General features: G+C 39.8%; 2 protein-coding genes across 5 annotated transcripts in view; one reads left to right on the top strand and one right to left on the bottom strand.

Moving 5' to 3' along the window:
- Positions 1 to 27,544, bottom strand: part of LOC308567816 (putative ankyrin repeat domain-containing protein 26-like protein) — a gene marked incomplete at both ends in the record, with an annotated part of 466,689 nt that overhangs the window by 100,253 nt on the left and 338,892 nt on the right. The window lies entirely within an intron of this gene.
- The window catches only part of LOC308557893 (cyclin-Y-like protein 1), a 68,041-nt gene that overhangs the window by 32,207 nt on the left and 8,290 nt on the right, over positions 1 to 27,544 (top strand). For all 4 annotated transcript variants that reach the window (XR_013998907.1, XM_081138810.1, XM_081138809.1 and 1 more), the window contains exons 6-12: positions 216 to 290; positions 1,578 to 1,612; positions 7,695 to 7,795; positions 10,754 to 10,789; positions 13,352 to 13,403; positions 14,242 to 14,361; positions 17,770 to 17,936. Coding sequence is in view for 3 of the 4 variants with exons in the window: in XM_081138810.1 (XP_080994936.1) it covers positions 284 to 290; positions 1,578 to 1,612; positions 7,695 to 7,795; positions 10,754 to 10,789; positions 13,352 to 13,403; positions 14,242 to 14,361; positions 17,770 to 17,936 (518 nt within the window). In the remaining variant the exon portion in view is untranslated. The remainder of the gene's footprint in view (positions 1 to 215; positions 291 to 1,577; positions 1,613 to 7,694; positions 7,796 to 10,753; positions 10,790 to 13,351; positions 13,404 to 14,241; positions 14,362 to 17,769; positions 17,937 to 27,544) is intronic.

The raw sequence follows: 27,544 nt of genomic DNA, 5'->3' as shown, positions 1-27,544 counted from the left end.
CAGTGACTCTCTCTCATCATTGACGTTTCTCTCTCTCTCTCCCCCTCTCCTTTCCTTCCTCTGAGATCAATAAAGATATATTTAAAAAAAAATGAAAACAAAAAAAAGCCTCTTTCAACTTCGTTTAAGTGATTAAAATGGATGTATAGCTATTTTTTAAATTTTGTATTTTTCTACTCAACTAAATCAGTATGCTTATTTCTCTTCTTATACAGAGTGGTATTTACAGTTAATCCCTTCCTACCATCCCAGGGCAAGGACAATTTTCCTAAAGAAATATCAAATGCATGGTAAGTCAAGATAGAATTTAGGTCACAGTTAGGTTTTTATTTGAACAAATCAAAAAAATCAGTTGTTTATGTATGAGGATTGAATTTGTGATTTTGGCTTTATTTTACATAGCGCTCAACCAAATGCTCCATCCTCCCCACATCTAGAACTTTCCAGCTCCTCCCAGCTCCCTCACCTGCTGCAGGGCTGCCCGGGGGCATCAGAGCAGACAGGCCTGCAGGGCCCCAGAAGCTCAGCATCAGCAGGGAAACTAGTGTCAGCTTCCTGTGCCCTGTTTGTTTTAGGAAAAGAGTCAGAACTGTAGGATTTTATCACACTGCTTGCCTGCTTATTTTCCTTAATGTTATGTTAAATCATGTTTACTTGCTTAAAAAGGCTCACAGATCAAGCTTTCAGTTGATTAGACAGCAGAGGCACAAGAAGGGCAGGCTCCAGTGTATCTGAATTAACGCAGCACAGTAACAGTGGGGCTTTTTAAGATGCCTTTTCATGGTACGTGTGCATTTTGACTTTCTGGAGCTGATCGTTTTCGGTAGGATTGTTGTATTTCGGTTTCTTCTGGGACCATAGGCTGCTCTCATGTAGAAAGGGGGAGACAGTAAAGGAAAAGCTGCCTTCAGTCCTAGGAAGGTGCCTGTGATGCCCGCCCCACCTTCGAGGAGGCAGCGGGGGGCACAAAGTGCAGCCCAGGACCCTCTTTGGAGCTTTTGGTTTTTTTCATATCTTTTTGAGAGCAAAACAATTTTGTGTTGTAGGTGTTTAGTTACGTTAGCCACACTCATTTTACAATTTAAACTAGATGGGATCCTTTGTAAGATATTCCAGGTGGTTACCAGTCAGTGGTGCAGGATGCTTCCAGGGGCCTGGCCAGAAACTGGTTCTTAGAGCCATCAACTGCTAGATGCTGGTGACTCAAGTAAAGTGGGTGTAAATGCAGAATTAGGAACCAGGGCTGAGCAGTGGCTCAGAGATGCAGCAGTTAAACTTGTTCATTAGCTGATTCTCACCCGGCCTAATTAGCTTTGCCTTTTCTTCAGTACATGGAGCGGCTTTGATTTGTACCAATACAGAATCTCTCTTAGGTCAAAACAGTAAAACATAGGATAAAGTTTTACTTTATGGGACTCCTCTTGCCAAGTGATTTAAGTTATCAATTGTCAAGAAGTGATAAAGGAAATGGAGTGAAATCTGTCTTATTTTGTGTGTTGGTATCTGTCAGGGAATCATAACTTTATTTCCCTGAGGCATTTGTATCTGCATTGATCACTTATTCATTTTATTCTTAGTGCAAGGAAAGAGGAGGAACAGCTCTTCACACCATGTAAGTAAACACTTGAAAAGTTAAGTAAGAAATTAATAATATGAATTAAATTGTGTACCATGATTTTTAAAAGTATATAATGGACCCAGTGTCATCGGCATGTCCCTTTTTTGGTAGATTTTCTAAATCACTTCTGTTATCTTAATTATCAAACTTACATATTCAGGAAAATTTTTGGCTTAGTAATCCCCATTTTTTAAGGGGTTCTGACCTTTAAGTTAAATTTCAATAATATGGTTGTGATAGAAAGATCTGCCTTAAATTTTTACCTAAACTTTTAATCTTGTTTTTTACAAAATAAACAACAATATACTAGCTAAGTCAATTTTTAACACCATCTATTGACTTATTGTCATAGCAGCTGAAAACTTAGCTTTCTCAAATGCAGCATGGCCTTCTCCCCCCCCCCCCCCATCCTCTCAACATGTAACATGGTTTTTATTAAATCAGAATCAATGTTTACACTGTTATATTATGTAAATACTTTTTACTGCTGAGCCATATAGTTCTGTGGCTGTGCCTCTTTCTTGTATACCCTTCATTCTTTTTCTCAAATACAGAATGTCTCAAAAGATGTGTATGCACATTGAATGATTATCAAGTCAGTGTTTATTAACATATAGTTCAGTTTCAGAATTTGAAAGAATCTACAGAAGTGAATCATTTTTTGGTCAGTTCCTGTTTTCAAACTGATGACCATTCTGGTCCAGGCACAGATGATAAGGCAAAGCAATGGAATCGCAAACAGCAAGAATTATTTGGTTCTGTATTTTGCTCCCTCAATTTGTTGACTGTTGCTGCTTCTGTACTGTAAACTTTATCTTTTATGAATCCCTATGAAAGAAGGTCTAGTGGGTTGTTAGGATAAGTTTTCTCTGCTCAAAGCTTAGTCTGTCTCCCCCCATTATTTCAAATCAGTTAAACCTGGAAAGGAGTGAAAATCTAGTGTTTTAGCAGCTGATACAGTGTGTATACATTTTTGGGACCCCTATGTGACTGAAACTTGAGCACTTCTCCAGGACAATCCCAACCCCTTCTTCCTAGTCACCATGACCTCACACAGCCAGATGCAGCAAGTAGGCTGGTCTCCCTGCTTTCAAAATAAATTTTTTTGTTCCTAACAATCTAGTAATTTGGCAGAGAAAGATGGCTATCAGACAGAAATACTACATTTACGCTACATTAACATAATACCTAGTAAGTTTTCACTTTTTTGAGTGTGGAATTAATTTTTTGATTATATTCACTTCTTGTTTTCTAACAAATATTTTTTCCCAAAATTCGGTAACATTTGTCACGGGCCTGTCAAAAATATTTTCCATTTCCTAAACAGAGTTCCATGTTTTATTGGAAGCAATCTCCCCCCTCTTGTTATCCTAGTCTAGTATAGACTTGCTTTCCCTAGGCCTGCTCTGTGCCTGTTTTGTGGCATATTTCTTTAAAGTCATCTGGGAGCTCACATAACTGTTCTCTTGTGTGGGGTCCCCTATGTCTTAGATCAGTGATTTTCAACCTTTTCCATCTCACGGCACACATAAACTAATTACTAAAATTCTGTGGGCCCAACCAGCGTGCCTCAGTGGTTGAGCATCGACCTATGACCCCAGAGATCAGGGTTCGATTCCCAGTCAGGGCACATGCCCGGGTTTCGGGCTTGATCCCCAGTGGGGGGCGTGCAGCAGGCAGCTGATCAGTGACTCTCTCATCATGGATGTTTCTCTCTCTCTCTCTTTCTCTCTCCCTTCCTCTGTCGGAAATCAATAAAGATATATTTTAAAAAATAAAATGAATGAATAAAATAAAATTCTGTGCCACACCAAAAAATATATTTTTTGCCAATCTGACAAAAAAAAAAAGTTATAATTTTGATTAAGACACACTGGACATCTCTTGTTGTGTTGGCTGTTGTCATTTTTTATTTGACAATCTAAGGGAAAAGAGATTAGTGTCTCTGCCTGAATAGTTAGGTATTGCATGCTTTAAAAATTCTTGTGGCACCACAGTGTGCTGCGCTTACACTGGTTGAAAATCGCTGTCCTAGGTGGTATGTTTTCCCCTGTCTTGTTATACTCCCTCGTTTTACTGGAGCACTTTTTCCTGGAAAGGGATACATGGGCAGAAATTTTTTAGAGATCTAGCCTCTGAAATGCCTCCTGTTTAATAAAATATAGAATAATAGGTTGACATTAATTTTTGCAGTACTAGAGGCATTTCTACTGTTTTCTCACCACAGTTGCTCTTAAGTCTGTTGACATGGGATGATACATTATATATTATTAATTTTAGAGATTTCCCCATCCCTTTCTTCCCTGGAAACTTTTAGAACCCTCTCTGTTCCCAGGGTTCTGGAATTTGTAATATGTTTTTGTTTGTAAGTTTCCATTTTATTGTGGCCATCAAGGCTACAGGTCTGATCTGCTTTCAGGGAATTGTTTTTGATTCTTTCATATATCCTCTATTCCTTTTTTCTAGTATTCCCATTACTAAGAAGTTGGAACTCTCAGGCCAGGATTCCTGCAAGAGTCTCTAATTTCCCCCCCTCTTTTCCCCCATTTTTTCTTTTTCTACCTTCTGGAGATTTCCTTCCTTTTATGCCCCAGCCCTTTTATAATTCTCTGTTTTGTCCATCTTGTCTTTAATGTACAGTGTCTCTTACATCCTGTTTTTCTTTTCTGAAGCATTTCATTCTTTTACCAAGACCATTTTTTGCCTTTTTGAGGTTAAGAATTATTTTTATATTTTCACTTGCTCTTGAATTTTATCAATCCCATTAATTTTCTTTTCTTTTTATGCAATAGTTTATTTTACATAGGACAACTCATTTGCTGATACCATAGGTTCTAAGTTGCTCTATTAAAGTAATCACTAAAGAAAGTGATGTTCTTAGCATGTAGATTTTAGGAAATGTTTTCAACTTTTGTTTATGAGTTCAGATGTTTTTTAATTAAATTCATTGGGGGGACATTGGTTAATCGGGTCACATAGGTTTCAAGTGTGCATGTCTGTGATCCATGATCGGTATGTTGCACTGTGTGCCCAGCCCCCAAAGCCAAGTCACCTTCCCTCAGCGTATATCCGGGCCCCTTACCCTTTACCACCCCCACACCCCTTCCCTCTGGCACCCACCGTGCTGTTGTCTGTGTCTGTGAGTTTTCGTTTTATATCCCACACGTGAGTGAAATCATGGGGCTCTTCGCTTTCTCTGACTCCTTGTTTAGCTGAGCATCATGATACCCATGTTGTCGCAGTGGCAGTGCTTCCCTCTGCTTGTGGCCGAGAGCTGTTCCGCTGTATGTGGGCCCCGCAGCTGCTTCATCCAGACCTTTCCTGGAGGGCACTTTGTTTCCTCCCGTGCCTTGGCCACTGGGGATAATGCTGCAATGAACAAAGGGGTGCATATATTTCTGCAAATGAATGTTTTCAAATTTCTCAGGTATATAACCAGAAGGGGGGTTCCTGGGTCATATGGTAGCTCTATTCTTAATTTTTGAGGACACTCCCTACTGTTTTCCATAGTGGCTGGACCAGTTTATGTTTCCACCAGCAGCGAACGAGGGTTCCTTTGTCTCCACAGCCTCTCCCACACTTGCTGTTACCTGTCTTGTTCATAGTCACCATCTGTTTTGATCTGTCCTACTTGTTGGCGTCCCTCAGATGTGTGGTGGCCCCTGACCGCCTGTTGCTATGTAATTGGAAGCACTAGGAGTGAGCAGAAGTTTTGCAGCTGACAGGGCTGCACTGCAAGAATTTGGGGGCGGATTCTGAGCCTGCCTTGGGTTCTGTAAGACACACTGGCTTCCTGACCGCTCTTCCCGCCACTCTGTATGGGCACCAAGGCTGTGCTTCCTCCCCTTTGTTCTTATACTCTGTATAGCTTTTTTTATGCCTTTAATTCTCAGGACATGTCTCTGAAAGGAAGGGGAGTGGAAATAGATTTGTGGTGAGTTTACAAATCTCAAATGGATAGGTTCTAACTCAAACTTAGAACCTATATTTAAAGTGTAAATCAAAGTTTAAAGTTTTAATTCAATACAATTAATAATATTAATTCAGAAAATATTTTTGGGTATCCCTATAATTAGCATACTACACTTTTCTACCAAAGTCTTGGTTAAGAATTCTATTCAAACCATGCATTTTGCCGTATTGTCCCATTTATGTGCAACATAGATGGAGCAGCTTTCATTAATGCATAAAGTGCTAGAAATTTTCAAGTTAATTAAAAGTCATCAATTCTTAATATCCAAAATGTGTCTTGTGAAAAAGTAGAGAGAAAACAGTAAACTTCAGCTTTATTTTTTAATGGATTAAGATGAGACAGTGGCACAATGGGTGGGGGCAGGATTTCAACAGGTACTTGACTTGATAGTAAGGTTGGGGTTGTCACTCCTTAGACTTCAAGGCTGGTTATTTGTCTAGTCTTTGCTATTGAACTTTAAGTCTACTAAGTAACCCCTTCCTTCTCTGGCAAAGATTGTAAAAGTCCATCTGTCCTGCCATTTGTGCCGAGTGAAGGAAGATACAGCAGGATTTTTGTCTCTGTCCATTCTAGTGACCAACCAGGGATTCAGATACCTGTGAACACTAAGTTTCCCATAGTATTTTGGTGCCTTTTTTTTTCTTTTTTTTTTTGTATTTGCATTTATCTTTATGTTTGTCACTGTAGTTCTTTGAGGTTGTAAACCATCAACAGTAAGGTTTTAACCATGAAGAACAATTGTTTTAAATTTTCAAGCAAGATGAGGGGAAAGTAACCTGGCAGCCAGTATACCCAGGCTTTGCCAGGAGGCTTAATTCTGCCCCCTCTGGGGGATACTAGATACTCGATCCTGGGAAGTCTGAATAGTTGGGAGGAGGCCTGGACTGATGGCAGAGTGTTCAGTGTTCCTTTGGTTGGATGAGGCCAGTAGACTGTAAGTTGTTGATTTACTAAATGAACCCCATGGAGCTTTGAGCCCATGCCTAATTAAAAATTTTCAATGTTTTAGCACGAATATTTTCAAATACAAACAATATACATTTATAGTAGAAAAAAATTTTAGCTGGAGGAAAATGTGAGCAAATATCACCTAAAGTTTTACCAACTAGTCTATATTTTGGTACATTTTCTCCCTCTTCTTTTTATCCCCCTGTAGATAGGTTTTTGGTCATAATTGACTTTTTAAAGGTGTTTTATACGCCATATTACACTTGTATAGCAGTGCTCTTAAAAGATGACCTTCCACTTAGAATAAAAGTATTCAAATGAGTTTTCACATTTTATGCTGCATTTGTCTTTTTGAGATCCGAAAAGTAAATTACAGATTAACTACATAGCTTAAGAAACATCAGAGTTTTAGGTATAGTTAAAATATTTCTACTTTGAGCCCGGCCTGGTGTGGCTCAGGGGTAGAATGTCGACCTAGGATCCAGGCTATCATGATTCGATTCCTGATCAGGACACATGAAATCAATAGAGATATATTTAAATATATATATATATATTTTATATATATTTCTAGCTTGAAAAAATTTATTCCTTCAAAGAGTGATTCTTTTCAAATTATGCCCTCTGGAACTTTTGGCTAATGAGGAATAAGTGGCTTTGAAGTAAGACATCTGAAACTGGCAAAATTGTGTTTTAGATAATATAAAGATATTTCTGATTATTGGCTAGTGGCAGTTTTTAAATGCTCTGCATTTTAAAAGATATCAGCTAGATGTTCTCCCTGTCCTGTCTTTGTGTATTTGTGGGAGATCCTGATGGGAAAGTGTGACAGCATGCTGAAAGCTGCTTTATAATAATATGAGAAAGGAAGGCTCATCTGAATTAGTTTATAAAAATACAGCAGCACCGATACAGTAGGCAGTTAGGCAGAGATGAACAGAGTCGGAGCGACAGGCCAGGTTTGTCACCAGGGTAGAACGCTTTTGTTCCTGGAAATGGGGAACACGCCCCAGGGTGACCTTTCCTGCCCTAGCATATCACAGGTCAGGCTGTTTACACCCCCTGAGCTTTCATGTTTGATATTTTAACAAAGAAAAAACACTTTTCTAAGTTTAACTTACTGTGATGTTTTCTTCTATTCCCCTTCCCCTTCAGGTATTTCCAGATCACCTTAGAGAAAAATATAGCTCATGCTCAACAATATTTTTAGACAACAGCACAATTTGCCAGCCCGAGACGAGAATCAGTGTGCAATGGTGAGTAAAATAGGCTGCCCGGGCTCAGTGACAGACACCTTATGCTACAGGCGTCCTACCCATATGGGATCTCATTTGATTGTTCTTTTCCTTGATCAGGTTAAGAAACTGGTATCAATTATTATTGATTTCAATTTCCATTTTAATCTGAGAACATGGAAGACGGGAAAGCCAGTGAGCAAATATAAATTTCCCCCCAAAAGTATTCATCTTTACCTGAGGAAATACTGTGACTGAGATATTGTTGAACAAAATGCAAGGCGAGGTGCTTCTCATTGACTCTTTCTAGAGAAAAGTGTTTCTTTATGAGATAAAGGCCTAAAACCACATGTGCTACTCTGGAAGCTGCTCTTGGCAGGAGGACCAGCTCGGCCCCCACTGGCCCAGGGCATCTGCCTTTACACTTAGTTGGATTTGGTCAGATTTCCCCTGTTCTGTTTTTCCTGCACTATTTCTGTATTAGAATTCACTTTTCCGTCCAGGAAAAATGCACCAAACCAGGGTTAAGGAACAACTTCTCAAGGCTGATTTCTTCATGGATAAAATGTGTTCAACTGAGGTTTTAACTTTATACATGTATTAAATTTAGTTATATATGTATATATAGATATATAAATACACTTCCAAGATACTGTATCTATCCATATATAAGAAAATCAAAGCAGAAAAAAGTTAGATAAGTGAAGTTTTGGAAACGCAGCCACAGTCAGGTCTATACTTAAGCAAACGTAACAGTGTCATGATGCTGCTGAAAATTATTCAGTAAGTTCTGTGAGCCCTACATAGTTTACAATTGCAGATGCACTTTAAAACATGCTAAGATGAAACTTTAAAGCTACTTAAGAGCGAAATAAAATTAAAATAGGACATAGAGCTTCCTGAATTCCATTGGGGTTTTCCAAGGAGCATTACCAGCGTCTCCCTGGGATATGAGAGCTGATTTTCCAGAACAGTTTGGGAAATGCTACCTGAAAATATTAGTAGCCTCATTCCTAATTTTTCAGTCCTAAAAATATAATTTGTTCATAAACTTAATTTTGTTTCTCTTGTACCAGCTTTTTTACTAATTAAATTCTCAGTAACTTCTACTTTATTAAAAACTGGGAGTTCACAATCATAATACTGTAACTTTCTTCTCTCACTTATAACAGTAGTTGAGATCAAATTGTGTTTCATCAAAAATTGAGCCCCAAACCTCTCTAAAGTCCTGAGCTTTGGCACCTATCACATAATCATTCAATCTTTTTGTGCAGCCAGGACACTAAATCCAGGAGTAAGAAAATGACTCCACTCTGGCTGCATTCCATAGCTTCTTTTGAATTCAAGGTTCTGATGTTACAGTATATAATTCAAAAGTAGTTGTAAAGACTAACCTTGCTCAGACAAGTAGGTGTTATGCTTTTTTTCACCAAATCAGTCTAATTTTTGGAAGTACAGTCAGCTTTAATTTGCTCTCATCAGGTTTTGAAAATGATCAGTACATTTACTATTTGTAAAATAAAGGTTTACTGAGAAAATTATTAGGAATGGCTTTGAAAAGATGTTTATTATGGGGCCGTAGCGCATTGTTCCCAATGGGGTGGGTGAGCCTTATTAGAATTACGGATGCAGCTTTTTTCAAAATGTGTGTCTCTAAACACATGCAGCCCCTGTCCCCTCCCCCAGCACACTCCCTCTCACAAGCCTTTGATGAGCTGAGGAAGGATGGGAGGCATCATTATATGGAGAAAAGCATCCAGGGTGATCCTGATTTCAACCCTAATTCATGTGTTCACATTGCAATCACCTGAGAAGCTTTCAAAACAACCCAGAGTCATACCCAGTGCCCGTTAAGTCAGAGCATCTCAGGGCGGGAGCCAGACGGTTTTTAAAGCTCCTCTGAGGATCCCAATTACAGCCAAGCTTGGGCAGCACACTGCCTGGTGAGAGGGCAGGAGGGAGAGGCCTGCTGCTCACCATTGCCGGGACCTTGAGCAAGTCAGTTTTCACCTTGGTTACCTTACCTGTAAAATGGGTTGTTGAATTAAATGTCATCACAACTTCCTTGGTTCTTTTCAGCTTATATGCTTCAAATTCTCTGATTTTAAAATCAATTTGAAGATGAAACTGAAGCCCTATAGAAGTACCCATTAGATACTAACAATGTTACAGGCCTTTTTACAAGTGCTCATATTCTATAGACCTAGTTATAAAATTCAATTTTGCTTTCCCTCAGTTATTTTGAGTTTCATTTTAGAAACTGAGAGCAAAGAGGAAAAGCATATAACTTAATCTACAGTACTCCTTTGTTTCATATTACACGGAATCTGCGAATACCTTAGGAATACAGTACCTTACACAGTACCCGAGGACATACATCTGCTCATTAAAATTGCACTTAAACTAATTTGGAAATAAATGTTATTAATATTACCCTGTATACTGCTATGCTGCGTTGTTGGCACTGCTTGTTTTAGGAGAGTTAGACCTGTTGATTTTGTGGGTTCTTATATATGCCATTAAATTTTCTAACAATTGTGTAAAAGTGATCTTAAATGATTTGGTTTGGTATAGAGAATTTAATTTACCTTTAGGCAAATGATGGAAGATGGGTGGGTGGAAAAACTACTGTATGGCTTAAATTTAAGCATGTGTACAAGCAGATCTATCTTGTACAGGATCAAAGATTCTATGAGCAAAGGGCAAATTACAGCAGAGATGTGTAATAACTTCCATACTGAAATAACCAACCAAAACATGTCTTCTAACAGCATATTCCCTAGCATTTTGGTTTTCCTAATTTTGCTCAAAGCCAGAGAACTGCAACAAGGCAAAAAGTGCCCATGAGAAAGAAACTGTTCTGAATGAGGATTTCATGGCCACTGGGCCCTGGGAAGGTCCTTCCCCACCACAGTCCCTTTGAAGACATGTCTTCAGACCTAACATGGACTCAGTTCTTCCATTTTTTTCTCTCCACAGCCTGGTATTAGCAATATATTACCACATCAAGAAAAGGTGAGTTTTAAAACCTGTCTTGTTATTCTAGCTAGTAAACCGATTAAGATATAAACTTTAGTGTTAGGTAATATATATGGACATTATTGGAGTAAGCTGTAGAGTGCTTTTATTACATTATTAAAGTGAATCATTTTTGTCTTAGGACTCAACCCTTAAGCTATTGATTCCAAAGGATATTTGTGTATGTGGGCTATACTGATATTTACTGTATTAGAAATTAGAAATTAAAATTGAGAATTTAGAAGTAATTCCCCTGTATGTTGAACCATGGTTTTTTGTAGCACTGTTGAAATGTTGAGCTAGATAATACTTTTTTCTGGGGGCTGCCTTGTGCGTTGTAGGATGTTTGGCAGCATCCCTGCCCCTCCTCACTAGATGCCAGCAGCACACTCTTCCCGCGCCTCACGGTGACCACAGAGCATGTCTCCAGCCAGGGCGGGATGCTTCCTGGGGACAAAACACCCCTGATTGGGAACCGTAGTATGAACATAATATTTTCTAAAGGAGAGTTACTTTGCACAGCAAAAACATTGAATGGAAATTGTGTCATTTATTTACATTTTTGCAAGTCTCTTTATGTCTGGTAATAGACATCAGCTGATCCCATGTATACCCTGTCTTCAGTCATTTGTGATTACTTCAGTTATCTTGATAATTTGTTTTGAAGAAACAATGTGAAGACCATGCCTCATGTTAAATGTATGGCTAGGAAAGGGAGTATTTTTAAAGCCTTCCGATAATTGTGGATATTCTTTGATACTGTACCCAGAGTCCACAAGTGCTGGTTTCTTAAATTAGTTACAGTGGAATTTTATTTTTTAATTTATTTTTAAATACATCTTTATTGATTTCAGAGAGAGGAAAGGAGAGGGAAAGAGAGAGATAGAAACATCAGTGATTAGAGAGTCATTGATCGGCTGTAGCCCACAACCCGGGCATGTGCCCTGACCGGGAATCGAACCCTGATCGCCTGGATCCCAGGTTGACGCTCAACCACTGAGCCACGCCTGGCCGGGCACAATGGAATTTTAAACCATATCTATGAACTTCTAGTAACGTCTCTATTAAATTAATATCCATTCAGATATCTTGTATGCTGAATGAATCTTTTTATTGTAAATAATTTCATGATAATATTATGCATTGGTCATTTGGAAAGTATTGGTTCACATTACTTTATACAGTATTAAAATTCACTGTTGTTAGTTAGCATCATATCACCACCAGTCTTCCCTGAAAGTCCCTTAAGTATTGAAAAGCTGTCAGGCTCACACAAAAAAGGTACAAGTTTTCCCCAGTCTTGATTTTTAGCTTGATAGCTTGAATTGCGTCACTGGTAGCAAATATACAAGTTGTTTTCCTTGAAGTGACATGCTTACTTTTCAGTTTTGAGAGACTGACAGTTAAAACTATCAAATAAAGATGTTATTTAATGAAAAAAGTCAGTTGTTCAGCTCACAACTAAGTCACAACTGCTCTTCCTTAACAACCACATTTCGGTATGCAGAAGTGCTTAATGCATACTTCCCCCTTACTCAGATATAAATAAGAATCAGCGTTTAATAACACCATCCTTACTGCTTTGTCAAGGATGTTCTCCAGTGACGCAGAATTTGTTTTTCAGCCAGTGGCCGTGAGGAACAGAGTGACTCCTAGCACAGGGCGGTGCCCCTGCCTTGACTCAGGCTCAGAAGCCAGTTTTACTGACTTTTCTTTTATACAGTCATTGCAATGTCAGTATAGACGCAGGCAATGCCTTAGGATTTCTATAAAAACAGTTTTGGGCCTCACATGTCTCCTGAAACTGGTCTAGGGGAACCCCAAAGGCCTGCAAAACACATTTGGGGAACCACTGTGTGGAAAATTAAACTTAAAAATAATGAAGACTGGTTTTCCTGGCCAGTGCGGCTCAGTTGGAGCATGGCCCCAAGGGGGCAGGTTCCATTCCCAGTCAGGGCCCATGCCCAGGTTGTGGGTTCGGTTCCATCAGGCCACGTTCCTGGGTTTCAGGTTCGATCCCCAGTTCGGCGTGTGCAGGAGGCAGCCTTTCAATGTGAGTTTTTCCCTCTCTCTCCCCCTTCCTCTCTAAAACCAATAACTGGTCATTTTTAAAATAAAAAGGCAAGTTTTTAACTCAAACTGTTTAAAAAAGAAGAAACACACAATAATAATATAATATAGGAAACTAACAAGAGAAGCGAAACTGGGAAACATGAGTCTCGTATTCACATGAATGGCCCGCTCCTGCTCCGTGACGCGCTCCTGTGTGGCCCAGGGCGAGGCGGCAGATGGAGTCTGTCGGGGTGACCAGCGTCGCCTGTCGGAGGGTCAGCGCCTGGAGAGGCAGCTCTGGCTGCTCACTGTAGAGAAGATTTCACAGAATTGGATGTGCTGGGTAAAAAGAGGCCAGAAACTTCTTACGGAATCTAAGAAGAATTAGTAGGACTCTGTCGAAGGTTAAGCTTCTCCCTCCACCTCTCTCTCTATTCCCAGCAGATGTGTTACTAAAATATTAGCAATTCCTGGATTTGTTTTTAAAATCACCTTCTTATTTTATAGAGATGGAGACAGATCCAAGGACATTTTTGATGAAAGGCTGCACCCGCTGACAGTAAGTATCAGTTGTACTGAGGCTGTATTCTTTCTCATACAATTGTGTTTATTCATGATGATTTGCTTTGAAATTAATCACTAGAAGAAAATTACTCTCTCCAGCTTGAAGTCAAAAGTATCTTCCTTTGGTTTTCTTCCTCATCTCATGTTCTACCTAATTATTTTACAAAGGAAATGTTGTATAGGAAATAGGTCAGTAAGAACTGAGCTTCAGCTTTGTACAGGTGGTGAGCTAAGGTGAGTGAACATGCCCCCTCCAGAAACGTGTATCCTTTTAAAAGATAGTTTTCAGTAAGATCAAACAATATATTTGTAAATAAACCTAACATATACGTAAAGATCTCTGTGAAGAAAATTAAACAACTATTTAAATTTTGAATTAATTAGAATGGCAAAAAAATTTCCAGTTCCCATCTTCTGATGCCCTAGAGCAGTATGTGACGGCTGCCTGCTGTTTAGCACGGCACAGCCTTAGGGCCCTGTGGGTACAGGAAACTGGAAACACATTTTCAGAGTTGGTTGCAGAGAAGTAGGACATGAGGGTGAAAAGTCCTTTGAGCCTAAAGATAGCTTACATTTACATAGAATTCTGTATGGGGAAGGTGAAAAGGAACATGTAACTTTTCTGAGGTTGTGCCTGCATTTATGTTAAATGAGTGTCAGTATTGAATATTGTCTTTTAAAGTCCCATTGTTTATATTTAAAAGACTAAAAGACATGTCACCCAATCAAAATTATTTTCAGGGGCACGTGGGCACAGGTAGGAGACGGCTCTCAGGAAAGCACTTTTTGTTTTTCTTCAGTGGATAGTGACATTGCATTTTTCCTCCTTTCAGCAGGAAGCGGTTCCAGAGGAAAACTTCGATCGTAATCCTGATCCTGAAACTATTTACGGATTCATTCGGCCTTTTTTCAATGACCTAAATCTAACAGCTGAATTTTCAATAACAACTTTGGTAAGATAGTTCTTTCAGAACTTTATTAAGGGAAACCTATCAAAGGAGGTGAAATACACACATTTGAGCTTAATAATCATGATTTGAAATGCCCTTGCTTTTCTCATCCTAAAACACTTGCTATTAAAGGCAGCAGGAGAGGTTTCCTCTTTCTCCCTCCACACCTCAGGAGACATGCGCACATGCACTGCACACATGTGCACACCTACAAGGTGTGCTGATGGGGCAGGATGTTGGCAATAACAGAACGTTGTGGGCCCCAGGTAGTGACCGGTTCAGTGTAGGTCTAAGCTGAGTCCCAGGCTGTATTCCCCAGGCAGTTCTAATGTGTGTCCTGATTGGGAACTAAAGCCCTAAATTCTCTGTTCCTTGGATGATGGGTGTTCACCCATCCTTGCTGTCCTCTCGTGCCTGCCTGTGAAGTTGCCCAGGATTGGCGTGCAGTGGTGCCTGACAAGGCTTTGCTAGTTGCCTGCTAAGCTACAGCTGTGTGAGGACCTTTGTGTCATTCATACAGAATTCCTATGGTCAGATTTTATCATCTGGAATAAGTGGTCCTATTCTAGTGAGAAGTAATGGGATTGTACTAATTCCTGCTCCAGCAAACCTAAAGGGGAAAGTCTACTGCTTGGTCTGGAGGGAAAGATTCCTTAGGTCAGTGCCGCCTCCTTCAGTATTCAGTTCAAACCTTGGAGAGGCAGCCTGTGCTTCTGAATAGAGACCCCTGAATGGGCAATGGGTCAGATGCAGGACTTTTCATGGAGCTACCAGCCACTTGGAGTGCTTAGCACATGCTGGAGAAAGGCAGGAGTGGGGCTCCCATGAGGGGAGCAAGTGATACAGGAGGGAGAGCATCTGGGTGGGAGGAGGCGGGTCTTTTGTAGACGAGTTAAGCTGGATGCACCTGCGAGACAGCAGAGTGGAGGTCTCTAGAAATCACTCGAATGCATGGAATTAGAGCATGGATCTGAGCTAGAGGTAGGGAATTAGGATTAGCTGTTCAAATGCAGAGAAAGCATGTGAATAAAAAGTGTACAGAAGATAGAACAGTGACATGAATAGGTATTCAGTGGATATTTATGGAATGAGCAACTTCTTGGCAGCATTTAGCATTTTCACCACACTCTCTCTCTTGAACCTCACTTATCTTGACTTCTTTTTGTTTTTTTCTCCTTTGGCCACAACTCTAAGCCATTCCTGGGCCCTTCTCCCTTTAGTGTGATAGTCCTTACAGATCTAAGTGCTGAGGATGGAGAGACCTCACTGAACTGGAAAGATGAGGAGCTCTGTCCTTACAGGCAGAGGGGACAAGTGCAAGATTGTGAGATGGGAATGTGTTTTTTGTGACTGAGGAACAGTGAGGTATGGCCATTGTGCTGCGCGAGTGGAATGAAGGAAAGAATGTGGGACATGAGGCCATAGAAGGACAAGTCGTATATTACAGGGTTTTGTAGCTAGCAGGCCATGGGAAGAAGTTCCATTTTTATTTGGTTGATGGGAATCCTTTGTCAGATATTGAGCAGGGGAGAGAAGTGCTCTTAGTTAGAGGCCGTCCTGGCTACTTTTGGGGAGAAGAGACTGTAGCTGGGAGTCCGAGTGGAGACCAAGAAGTCAGGAGCAAATAACAGTGACACAGGTGAGAAGTGACAAATAGAAGAGATAGCAGCCTGATTTCCAATGACAGGTGGAGATGACAGGAATTGCTTACTGATTGGAGCAGGGTAACTCAATTGGAAGTTTTTGGCCAAGCACCTAGACCAGGACAGTGCCCTATATGATGTTAGGGAGTGCTTGGGGAGGGGGGATGAAGAGCTCCGGTTTGTATGCCTGAAGGCACCCATGGCCTTAGCAATAATGCTTTCAGTAGAGTGTCAGTGCCAGGGGCAGACTAAAGTGGGTTAAGGAGAGAATGGGAGATGAGAAGCCTCATCAGGGCATTTCCTGTGAACAATGTGAGGAAGCAGTCTTGGGGTTGCAGGGGGTGGGAGGGGAACAACATAAACACATTCACATTGAGGGCAGTCTCCTGAGGACAGAGGATTTGTCAGAGAGAGGCAATTGTGGGAGTTGTTCTTCAAAAGTGGGATGGGAATGACTTCTCTGATAGAAGAGTTTCAGTGAGAAGAGAAATCTCAATTCCACCGACATAGGGGGCAAGTGGTATAAATGAATGAATAGTGCCACATAGCACATCTGCCGGTGAAGGTGATGGGAAGTTGCGAGATTGCCAACGTTGTGTAAGTGCCTCTAATAATTCCCATAAAGTAGAAAGTTGAACATTGTAAATAAGTTCATTCTCAAAATACCTGACAGACCTGAGTTTTGGAAGATTGTTGGAAACTTTCACTAAGAACACATAATGTTCAATAACCGTTTGTTTTTTTAAATACAGTTGAGTTTCAATACCTTTGGTAAATCTGAGCTGTCAATCTGATAACCTCAGACAGTAAATATACTCTTTAAAGTGGGACTTTCTTCTTTTTGTCAGAGGGCACACATGCTCTTCTACAAAGCATCCTTTGGGGTAACAAGGCACCGCTTGCCTCTATAGCCTTTATTTAGCTGTTAACTTCACCCAGTTCTTTGTGGAATAGACATCGAATATGTGAAAGAAATCATGAAACCTCGCCAGCTACCTGGCAGGTTTAGAGGAGGACCAGGGAGAGACACTGGCAGCTGTGTTACCACCTGAAACCAACAGAATTGACTCAGCTTCTGGTTGTGTGAGACAGCGATGAATTTCATGAAATGATAATGGAGATGTGAAGCTTGGGGGATATAAAAGGAGTGTTCTTTGTGTGCGTGTGTGTTTCTTTCAAGGACACTAAGACCAGGAATACTTGACAGCTGCTCGGACCTGCCTCAAGCGCTCCTGTCTGTCCTGCCCGTCCTGCTGCACCCACAGCAGCCACTGGGGGGCTCTCTTGACGACCAGGTTTTATCTTCTGCTTGTGCCACAAAAGGAGTAGTTACTGTGTAAAGAAGATACAAATGTGCTCAGTATTTCCAGGGATTTACATATTCAAGTGTTAACGTAAAATCGCCCCATAACTACCAGCCAGGCATGAAGCAGTGCACATGGCAGGCACTCAAGCATCTGCGCGGGGCCTGGGTGTGCTGCCCTTTACAAGTGGGATGGTAATAACATTTCTTCAGGAAGCCCTTTGCCAAGGTGTCCATTCATTCCTGTGACGAAAAAATGGGCTGGAGAAAAATGGGCAAAGTAAGCAACAAAAGTATTTGATTTGCAGCTGTGACTTGGCCTCTGGCTTTGGCTGGCCAAGCAGCCTCTGTAGAACCTAAGAGTAAAAGGCGTGTCAAAAACAGATGAAATCTGTCATTCCTAACGGTTCTTACCGCAGCACTTAAACTGAACTAGAATCAAAGACCAGTGTTCTACTTTTGCAGATTTACTTAGAAAGACTTACAGTTTATGCTGAGATCGACATTTGCCCCACGAACTGGAGAAGAATTGTTCTGGGAGCCATTCTTCTTGCTGCCAAGTATCTGCGTGACTGGGTTGTACGGAATTATCGCTTCTGCCAAATCCACCAGGGCATCACACTCAAGGACATGTGAGTTTGCAAGGTTTTGGTGAACTTTCTCACCATTTTCCAATACCTCTTTTGCCCCCATAATGTTTACATATTAAGAAATATTTTTAAAGGTTCCATTGTGCAGAGAACTGAATGAGGCATACAAGTACATTCATTTTTCTATCCACATTTGCTATAACAATTCATATTCCTCACTAATTAGTAGGCCTTCATGTGCTATTGTTTTAATAATCTTCGTGATAATTTGAAATGTAATTTTCTGATGTTTATTTGGAAATATTTTACAAGCTAACATCCTAAAACAACAGTGCTATTAATATCTTCATGGCTTTCTGAAAGCAGTCTACCAGTTCCAGTCTTTTTCTTCCCCTCTTTTTCATTTTTACTTATTTATTCCTTTTTTCCAGTTAGAGTTTACATTCAATATTATTTTGTATTAGTCTCAGGTGTACAGCATCATGGTTAGAAAATCATACGCTTTGCAAAGGGAAATGATGTGCTATTTGTATTTCTCTGACTGACTTATTCCACTTAGCATAATCCCCTCTAGGTCCATCCATGCTCTCACACATGGTAAGATTTCACTCTATGGAAAGATTTCTTTTCATGGCTGAGGAATATGCCATTGCTTTTTCATCCACTCATCTATTGATGGGCACTTGAGTTGCTTCCATAGCTTGAGGATTGTAAATAATACTGCAGTGAACACAGAGGGCATAGATTGTTTTGAATTCGTGTTTTGGGTTTCTTCAAATACATACCCAGAAGTGGAATCACTGAGTCATAAAGCAGTTCCCTTTGTAATTTCTTGAAGAAACTCCATAATGTTTTCCACAATGACGGCACCAATGTGCATTCCCACCAAAAGTGTGCAGTGTTCCCTTTTCCCCACATCCTCCTCAACACTTGCTGTTTGTTGATTTATTGGTGATGGACATTCTGACAGGTGTGGGGGGAAATCTCATTGTGGTTTAATTTGCATCTCTCTCACGATTAGTGATGTTGAGCATCTTTTTATATGTCTGTTGTCCATCAGTGTGTCCTCTTTAGAGAAGTGTCTGTTCAGGTTCCCTGTCCATTTTTATTTGGATTGTTTTTATTTTTCCTGTTGAGTTATATATGTTTTTTATAAATTTTGAATAATAACCCCCTTACCAGATATATCATTGTCAAATATGCTTTCCCATCAGTAGGTGGTCTTTTTATTTTGTTGATGTTTTCTTTTGCTGTGTTAAAACTTTTTCGTTTGATGTAGTCCTATTTGCTTATTTTTCCTTTTGTTTCACTTGCTTAGGTAATCTATTAGCAAAATAATATTACTAAGAGAAATGTTCCAGGTTTTACTGCCTGTTTTCTTCTAGGAAATTTATGGTTTTGAATCTTAAATTTAAGTTAATAATTCATTTTGAGTTTATTCTTGTATATGGTGTAAGGAGGTGGTCTACTTTCATTTTTTGGAAGTATCTGTCTAATTTACCCAACACCATTTATTGAGTTGACTGACTTTACTCCATTGACTGATCCCTCCTGCGTTGTCAAGTATTAATTTACCATATAGGTGTGGGTTTCTTTCTGGGCTTTCCATTCTGTTCCATCGATCTATAGGCTTGTTTTTATGCCATTACCATGTTGTTTTGATTACTATACGCTTGTAGTATAGTTTGAAATCAGGTTGCATGATACCTCCAACCTTGTTTGTTTTTCTCTCAATTGCTCTGAATATTCAGGGTCTTTTGTTGTTCCATATAAAATTTTGGCTTATTTGTTCTACTTCTGTAAAATACATCTTTGTTATCTTGATAGGAATTTAATTGAATCTATAGATTGCTTTGTGTAGTATAGACATTTTAAAGATGTTATTTCTTTCTATCCATGAGCATGGTATATGCTTCCATTTATTTGTATCTTCTTCACCTTCTTTCTTGAGTGTCTTGTAATTTTCCAAGTACAGAGGTCTTTTTACCTCTTTGGTTACATTTATTCTTAGGTATTTTTTGTTGCAATTATATATGCGATTGTTTTGTAGTTTGCCTTTTTGATAGTTCATTATTGGCATATAAAAGTGCAACTGATTTCTGGATATTTATCTTGTATCTTGCTACTTTACTGAATTCATTTGTCAGTTCTGGTAGGTTTTTTGGTGTAATCTTTAGGCTTTTCTATACATAGTAACATGTCATTAGGAAATTATATGACAGTTACTTATTCCATTCCAATTCTATGGCCTTTTACTTTTTCTTACTGTCTGATGACTCTGGCTAGGACTTCCAGTACTATGTTAAATAAGAGTGGTGAAGGTGGACATCCCTGTCCTGGTTCTGATCTTAAGGGAAACTGTTGCAGTTTTTCTTCATTGAGTGTGATGTTAGCTGTGTGTTTGTTATATGTGGCCTTTATTATGTTGTGATATGTTCCATCTGTTCATACTTTGCTGAGAGTTGTTATCATACATGGGTTATGGAATTCGTGAAATTTTTTTCTGCATCTCTTGATATGACCATATAGTTTTACCTTTCGTTTTGTTCATATTTATGTGTGTCATGTAAATTGATTTGCAGATATTGGACAGACTTTGTATCCTAGGAATAAAGTTCACTTAATCATGGTGTATGATCTTTTTAATGTATTGCTGAATTCAGTTTGCTACTATTTTTTTCAAGATTTCTGTATCTATGTTCATCAGGGATAGTATAGTATAATTTTCTTTCTTTTTAGTGTATTTATCTGGTTTTGGAATTAGGATAATGTTGGCCTCATAAAATAAGCTTGGGAGTCTTCCATCGTCTTGAGTTTTTTGGAATAGTTTGAGAAGGATTGGTGTCAGTTCTTTGAATATCTGGTAAAATTTACCTGTGACATCATGTCCAGAACTTTTGCTTGTTGGAAGTTTTGTTTTTTATTTTAATTATTACAGCTTCTATTTCATTAGCTGTAATCAGTCTATTCAGATTTTCTATTTCTTTTTTGTACAGCTTTAGAAGATTGTATATTTCTAGGAATTTATCTCTTCTAGATTATCTAATTTGTTGGAATATACTTGTTCATAATCTTTTCTTATAATCCTTTGTATTTCTTTGCTGTCAGTTCCTACTCTTTCATTCCTGCTTTTGTTTATTTGAGTCCTTTCTCTCTTGATGAATCTGGCTAAAGGTTTATCATCTTGCTTATTTTTTCAAAGAAAACCAGATCTTGGTTTATTGATCTTTTCTCTGATTTTTAAAATTTTTATTTGTTTATTTCCACTATGGTCTTATTATTTTCTTCCTTCTGCTCAATTTGGGCATTGTTTGTTATTCTTTTTGACATTTTTTTAGGCATAATGTTAGATGGTTTACTAAAATTTTTCTTATTTCTTGAGGAATACTGGTATATGAATTTCCATCTTAGAACTGCTTTTGGTGTATTTAATATATTTTGGGTTGTTGTGTTTTCATTTTCATTTGTCTCAAGGTACCTTTCGATTTCTTTTTTGATCTAATTGTTAACCCATTGATAGTTTAGTTAAATGCTACTTAATTTTTCTAAATCTTCACTTGAGGATATGTATTTATTGATTCTTAGAGAGAGAGAGGAACCTTGATCCGCTGCCTCCCATACGTGCCCACACCAGGGATCGAATCTACAACCTAGGTATGTGTCCTCATAGAGAATCGAACCCTCAAACCTTTGGTGTATGGGACTATGCTCCAACCAAATGAGCAACCCAGCAGGGCAGTTAGATGTTATTCAGTCTCCATGTGTTTCTGTGTTTTTCAGTTTATTTTGTAATTAACTTTTAGTATTATACACTAAAAATTAATCAGAGAAGATGCTTGATATGATTTCAGTTTCCATAAATTTATTGAAACTTGTTTTGTGTCCTAACATGCAGTTTATTTTAGAAAATATTCTCTGTGCACTTGAAGTATATTGTGTTTCTTTGAGGATAAATTCTCTGAAAATATCCATTGAATCCATATGGTCTCGTGTGTCATTTAAGATGGGTGTTTCCTTGTTGATTTTCTTTCTGAAAGGCCTATCTATTTATGTCAATTGGGATGTTCAAATCTCCTCCTGTAACTGAATTACTGTGGATTCTGTAGCTGCTTTATATATTTATGTGCTCCTATATTTGTGCATAAATCTTTACAAGGGTTATATCCTCTTGTTGGATTGATCCCTTTATCACTGTGTAGTGTCCTTTTTGTCTCTTATTATAACCTCTTTTTTAAAGCCTATTTTGTCAGATATACGTATTGGTACCCCAGCTTTTTTTCCCATTTGCATGAAATATCTTTTACCATCCGTTTACTTTCAGTCTCCATGTTTCTTTCATCTTAGTTGGGTCTCATGTAGACAGAATATATATGTCTTCTATTCTTATTCAGTCAGCTACCTTTTGTCTTTTGATTCGAGTATTCAAGTAATTGACATTTAAAGTGATGATTCATCGATATGTATTTAATACCATTTCATTCCTTCTAACTATGTGTGTGTTTTTCCTTTTATATTCTTAAAGAAGATCCTTTACTTTTCCTGTAGTTCTGTTTTGGTATTAATGAACTGCTTTAGCTTTTTCTTGTCTAGGAAGCTTTTTATTTCTTTTTCAATTTTAAATGATAGTCTTGGTGGGTAGAGTAGTCTTGCTTGTAGATCCTCTCTTTTCATCACTTTGAATATGTCCTGCCTGTGCCTCTGGCCTGAAATGTTTCTGTTGAGAAATCAGTTACAGTACTCACTTACTAGATATTAGCATGGCCCGTGCACAAGGATGACGTGCAAATTTGTGCAGCGTTCCATAATTTTAGTCAGTGAAGCATGCAACAGACTGATGTGTATCAGAGGGAAAGGGGGAGTTTTGGAAGAGATTCAGCAAAGAATTTATAGGCATATATGCACAATACATGGACACAGAAAATAGTGCAGTAAAAGTTTGGGGACGAGGTGGGTGTAGAGTGGAAGGGGTCTAAGGGGAGGGAAGAGACATCTATAATACTTTCAACAATAAAGATAAAATTAAAAGATAAAAAGGAAGGCTTTAACAGTAAAAAAAAAAAAATCAGTTGCATTCTTTTGGGAGCTAGCATTTAGGTAACTAATTGCTTTTCTCTTGCTGCTTTGAAGGTTCTCTCTTTGTCTTTAATCTTTGCCACTTTAATTGTGATTTATCTTGGTGTGAGCCTCTTTGGGCTCATCTTGTTTGGGACTCTCTGCACTTCCTGGACTTCGGTGTCTTTTTCCTTCACCAGGTTAGGGAAATTTATAGTCATTATTTCTTCAAATAAGATCTTAATTACATGCTTACATGGTCTCTCTTTTTTCCTTCTGGGATCCCTATGATGCTGATATTGTTATTCTGCATGTTGTCCCAGATGTCCCTTAAACTATCCTCATTTTTTACAATTTTGTTTTCTTTTTGCCGTTTTGTTTATTTTCTTTTGCCTTGTTTCCAAATCACTAATTGAGTCCTCTACTTCATGTAAACTACTGTTTATTCTTTAAAGTGTACTCTTCATTTCAGATATTCTTCCTTTTGACTGGTTCTTTGTTTGTTTGTTATCGTCACCTGAGGATATTCTTCCATTGCTTTTCAGAGAGAGTAGAATAGAGGAAGGGAGGGAGAAAGGTGGAGAGAGAGAGGATCATCGATGTGAGAGAGACACATCGACTGGGTGCCTCTTGCATGCACACAGACTGAGGGCAGAGTGTGAACCAGCAACCCAGGTATGTGCCTTTGACCGGGAATCAAACCCATGACCCTTCGGTGCTCACGGTGATGCTGTAAACACTGAGCAACACTGACCAGGGCCTGAGTAGTTCTATTTTATGATTTCTAGGTTCTTTTTCATGCTGTTGAAGTTCTCACCAAGTTTCTTGAGCATCCTTATAACCACTGTTTTGAACTGTGTATCCTGTAGATTGCTTGATTTCATTTTATTTAATTATTTTTCTGGAGATTTCTTCTGTTCTTTCATTTGAGGCATCTTTCTTTGTCTCCCCATTTTGACTACGTCTCTGTGTTTGTTTCTGTGTATTAAGTCATTCTGCTATGTCTCTCTGCCTTGGTAGGGTGGCTTTATCTAGTAGGTATCCTGTGGCACCCATGGCACACTCTGGAATCACATTAACTGGTGCTCCAAGAATATTTCTTGTGTGAGATAGGTAAGCCCTTCTGTTGTAGTTTAGTCATCATTGCTGTTGGCCCATCTATGTGTCGGATTGATCCTCAGGCTGATTGACTGTGAGGATTGACCTTGACCACAGTGTATGAGCTGCTGTGCAGGAGCTTCCACATGAAGCAAAATTCACCTCAGCAGGCTCTTTGCTTCCTGAGATCTCCCTTTGGATGTGCTGCTTATGGAGCTGATTGCTTCCTGTTCTGATGCTTTCTCAATCTTGCCACTGGTATATTGGCTTTGAGGCCTTTTGGGATTGACTCAGTGCAGGTCAGTGTCAGACTCTGCCTGTGACTGGCCCTGGGCAATCATCTTGGAGCTATAAAGTGAGTCACAGTTTGCTGCTGCCCTTGCTTTGACTGGGAGTGCTTGGGAAGGGCCAAGCTGCTCATCAAGGCCACCTCCCACCAGCAGTGAGCTTTGGTGTAGGTCAGCAAAAGGCCCCAGGCACTTCACAATCCACCTTTACCTGCCTCCACTTGGAGGGTGCCTGTTAAGCTCAGTCACTAAAAGAGCCTCTGGCAGTACCAAGTTACTTGAGTTAGGGTCTCAGTGAGTCATCAGGGAGGGGCAAATGGTGTTCATCAGACTGATACAAATTCAAACTTGGTGCCAGTGCTGAGTCTCAGGCCACTCAGAAAAAAATTCCCAGGGTACATCAAGGCCAGTTGACAAATGCTGGGTGCACATAGACATTTTTGGTGGAATGGTGTCTCAGAGAGTCATGTAGGGTGAACCAACAGAGTTTCTCAGGCCCAAACAAACCAAGATTTGGTGGTTTGAAGGGATGGTTCTGCAGCAGTTGAACATGAGAGGGAAAATTGGCCCCTGACTTGAAGCTACGCAATTCAGTCTGTCCTTGATTCAGCCGGGACCTCCTGGAGATCCCCAGCGCAACACGGCAGGGCTGTTAGGATTCCAGAAGGTGGAGCTAGTGGATCTCTTATGAGGCTGGGGTGGCACTTGTTAAGCTCTAAGGAATGGGGATGGGAGGAAAAGGCCCCTGAACCAAAGCCATACAACTCAGTCTCTGACACACCCTGAATCTGCCCAGACCCCTACACCCTGGGCCCAGGTAGCTGAATTTTCTGTTGGATATGAGCTCTGCGGAATGAGAGGACAGAGAGTCGGAGGGTGGGGTTATGCATTCTCTCAGGCTGATGTCATAAGAAAAGAGTCCTCAACGAAGAAAGATGATGTCTGTGGGCAGTGGGGGAGAGGGACTCAGCACAGAGATCCTGGCAGCTGTCCCTTAGCTCTTTCCCCAGAGCCACACATCCCAGTTTCTTTTCACTAGTCTGCACTGAGACACCATGTTTTGTTTGTGCTTAGGGTAAGTGACCATAAACAAGATTTTGTGTGCTGGCTCTTTAAGAGGGTGCCTGGGTTTCATGGGACTCCTGTCTCTCCCTGGAAGACAGATCCCTGATGATTTTCATAGCCAGATGTTATGTGGGCTCCTTTTCCTGGCTCTGGTGCTCTGGGCTGGGTGCTGGGTGTGGGGCTGAGACCCTGTGCTTTTAAGAGGAGACCTTTGTAGCTGAGATAGCCCTCTGGGTGCTTGGCCAGTGCACGTGGGAGCCGGGCCCAGCCTTTTTCAATCTCTGCCCTTCCTACCAGAAGCCTCTCGATGTGGCTTCTTCATAAATCCTTGGTTATGAGACTTCTGTTCAGCTAGTCTTCTATTGGTTATTCAACTTGATGGCTCTATACTTTAGTTGTAGTTCCATTTTTGTCCTGGGAGGAGTGAGGGTAACTTTTACCTACTCTACCACCATTTTGGATCCCACTCAACATTTTTCTGTTGTCCCCAGTCCGTGTTTAAGGGGCATACATCTGGCCTTTGAAGTAAATTTTTGGCCACTGTTATGGCCTTAGCGCCACTAGACTATTGAGCGGGTTCTAGCTTAAACCTGAGTCACACATTGTATATTTGCATTTACCGGTCTTTTTCTCCTTTTATCTAAAGTTCTGTTGTTAAAGAAACCAGGATAGAAGATTAGCCACATATACAGGTTTCAGATACCTGTGCTCTCTCCTGCTCTTTAATGAGCATTTCACATGTTTAAAAATAGATCTGATGATTTAGGAAGTTCCTACCTCTCAGGCAGTTAGAGAAACATCACTGGCCTCTCCCAGTGCCCACCCTGTTTGAGAATTTTCAGGGGCACTCAGCAACCACAGCAGTGCTTTGTGGGAGGCCATGGGTTACCCATGAGGGTGCTGCTCAGAGCTGGCATGCAGAGATGGGAGTGGAATCCCAAACATCACAAGGAGTTTTCATCGGGCCACCAGAGCTGCTGTGAAGGGCCCTGAATGCGCTAGGCAGGATGAGCCCAAAAGGTATTTCCAGCAGACAGAGTGCCTGCTTGACAGTGAAAATGTCTTTGTGTAAAGGGGGTCCAATATCTGGTGATGAAAAAAGATTTGACTTTGGGGTGGTCTGCACACAATGCTATATACAGATGATATATCAAAGAATTGTATGCTTAAAATATATGTAATTTGATTAACCAGTATGACCTCAATAAATTTCATAACAATTTTGAAAAATGTGTTTGTGGGTGGCATTTAAGAAAATGTGAAAGGACCCCTCTAGATTATATTTAACATCATAGGAAATTGAGATGATGGTGGGCAGTAGCCAGAATTTGTTTCTGTTACCTTTGCTTGTTACTCTAGAGAAGACCCTTTCAGAATGACCAAAGTGCATATTGAAAACTAAAGTGAGAATAGTTGTGATGAAGAGAAGGGGCCAGGGATTATCAGTAGCTTTCAACGTGGCTTTTGGTAGAAAAGCAGACTTTGATAATCATGTAAACTGAGTAGTCAGAGTGACCTTGCTGGTAGTGATCTTAGCAAAGGGTATGACAGTAAATAATAAATTTGAAACCAATGCAATTACTTTTTGGGGGGAAGTTGCAGAAGCTAAAGTGACTTTGACACCACTGTCATCAGTCTTCCATCTGGTCCCTTAAGGGAAGGATAATTTGTGCTCCTGAACACTAGCTCCACCATGGTGGCAGCTAAAGTTTTCTAAAAACCTGCGACTCAGCTGGTGGGGCTCTGGTTCTAGTTATAACATCAGAGAACCTGCAGGGAACTGTGTGAGGTGTCATCGATGTGAGCTTCTGGGGAAATGGCTGCAGTGTCTAGGTACAGACCAGTTGTAGAGAATGGTTTTTGAGTATGAACAGAGAAACCCCAGGAGCTATGTTTATAATAGACTGCTTTTGTTTTTGATCTTTGGAAATTGGAAGACACTATAACCTTGTTTCATGTACATTGGTATCATCCACCTGGTGTTGTCTCCTATTGGTAGTGATCTCCTTAGAGTCTAAACTGAAAAATTGGTGTCCATCAGCTTTTTCTTAAAACTTTCAACATCAATGTGTCTTTTTAGAATATGATTTTCCAGGGACATCTGTAATATTTTAAACAAAAATAAAATTTAAAAGTAAAAAAAAAAAG

The sequence above is a fragment of the Miniopterus schreibersii genome (assembly GCF_964146895.1).
Source record: "Miniopterus schreibersii genome assembly, chromosome: 1".
Lineage (NCBI taxonomy): Eukaryota > Metazoa > Chordata > Mammalia > Chiroptera > Miniopteridae > Miniopterus > Miniopterus schreibersii.
Note: the sequence above shows the minus strand (reverse complement) of the source record. Positions and strands in the feature narration are given on the sequence as shown.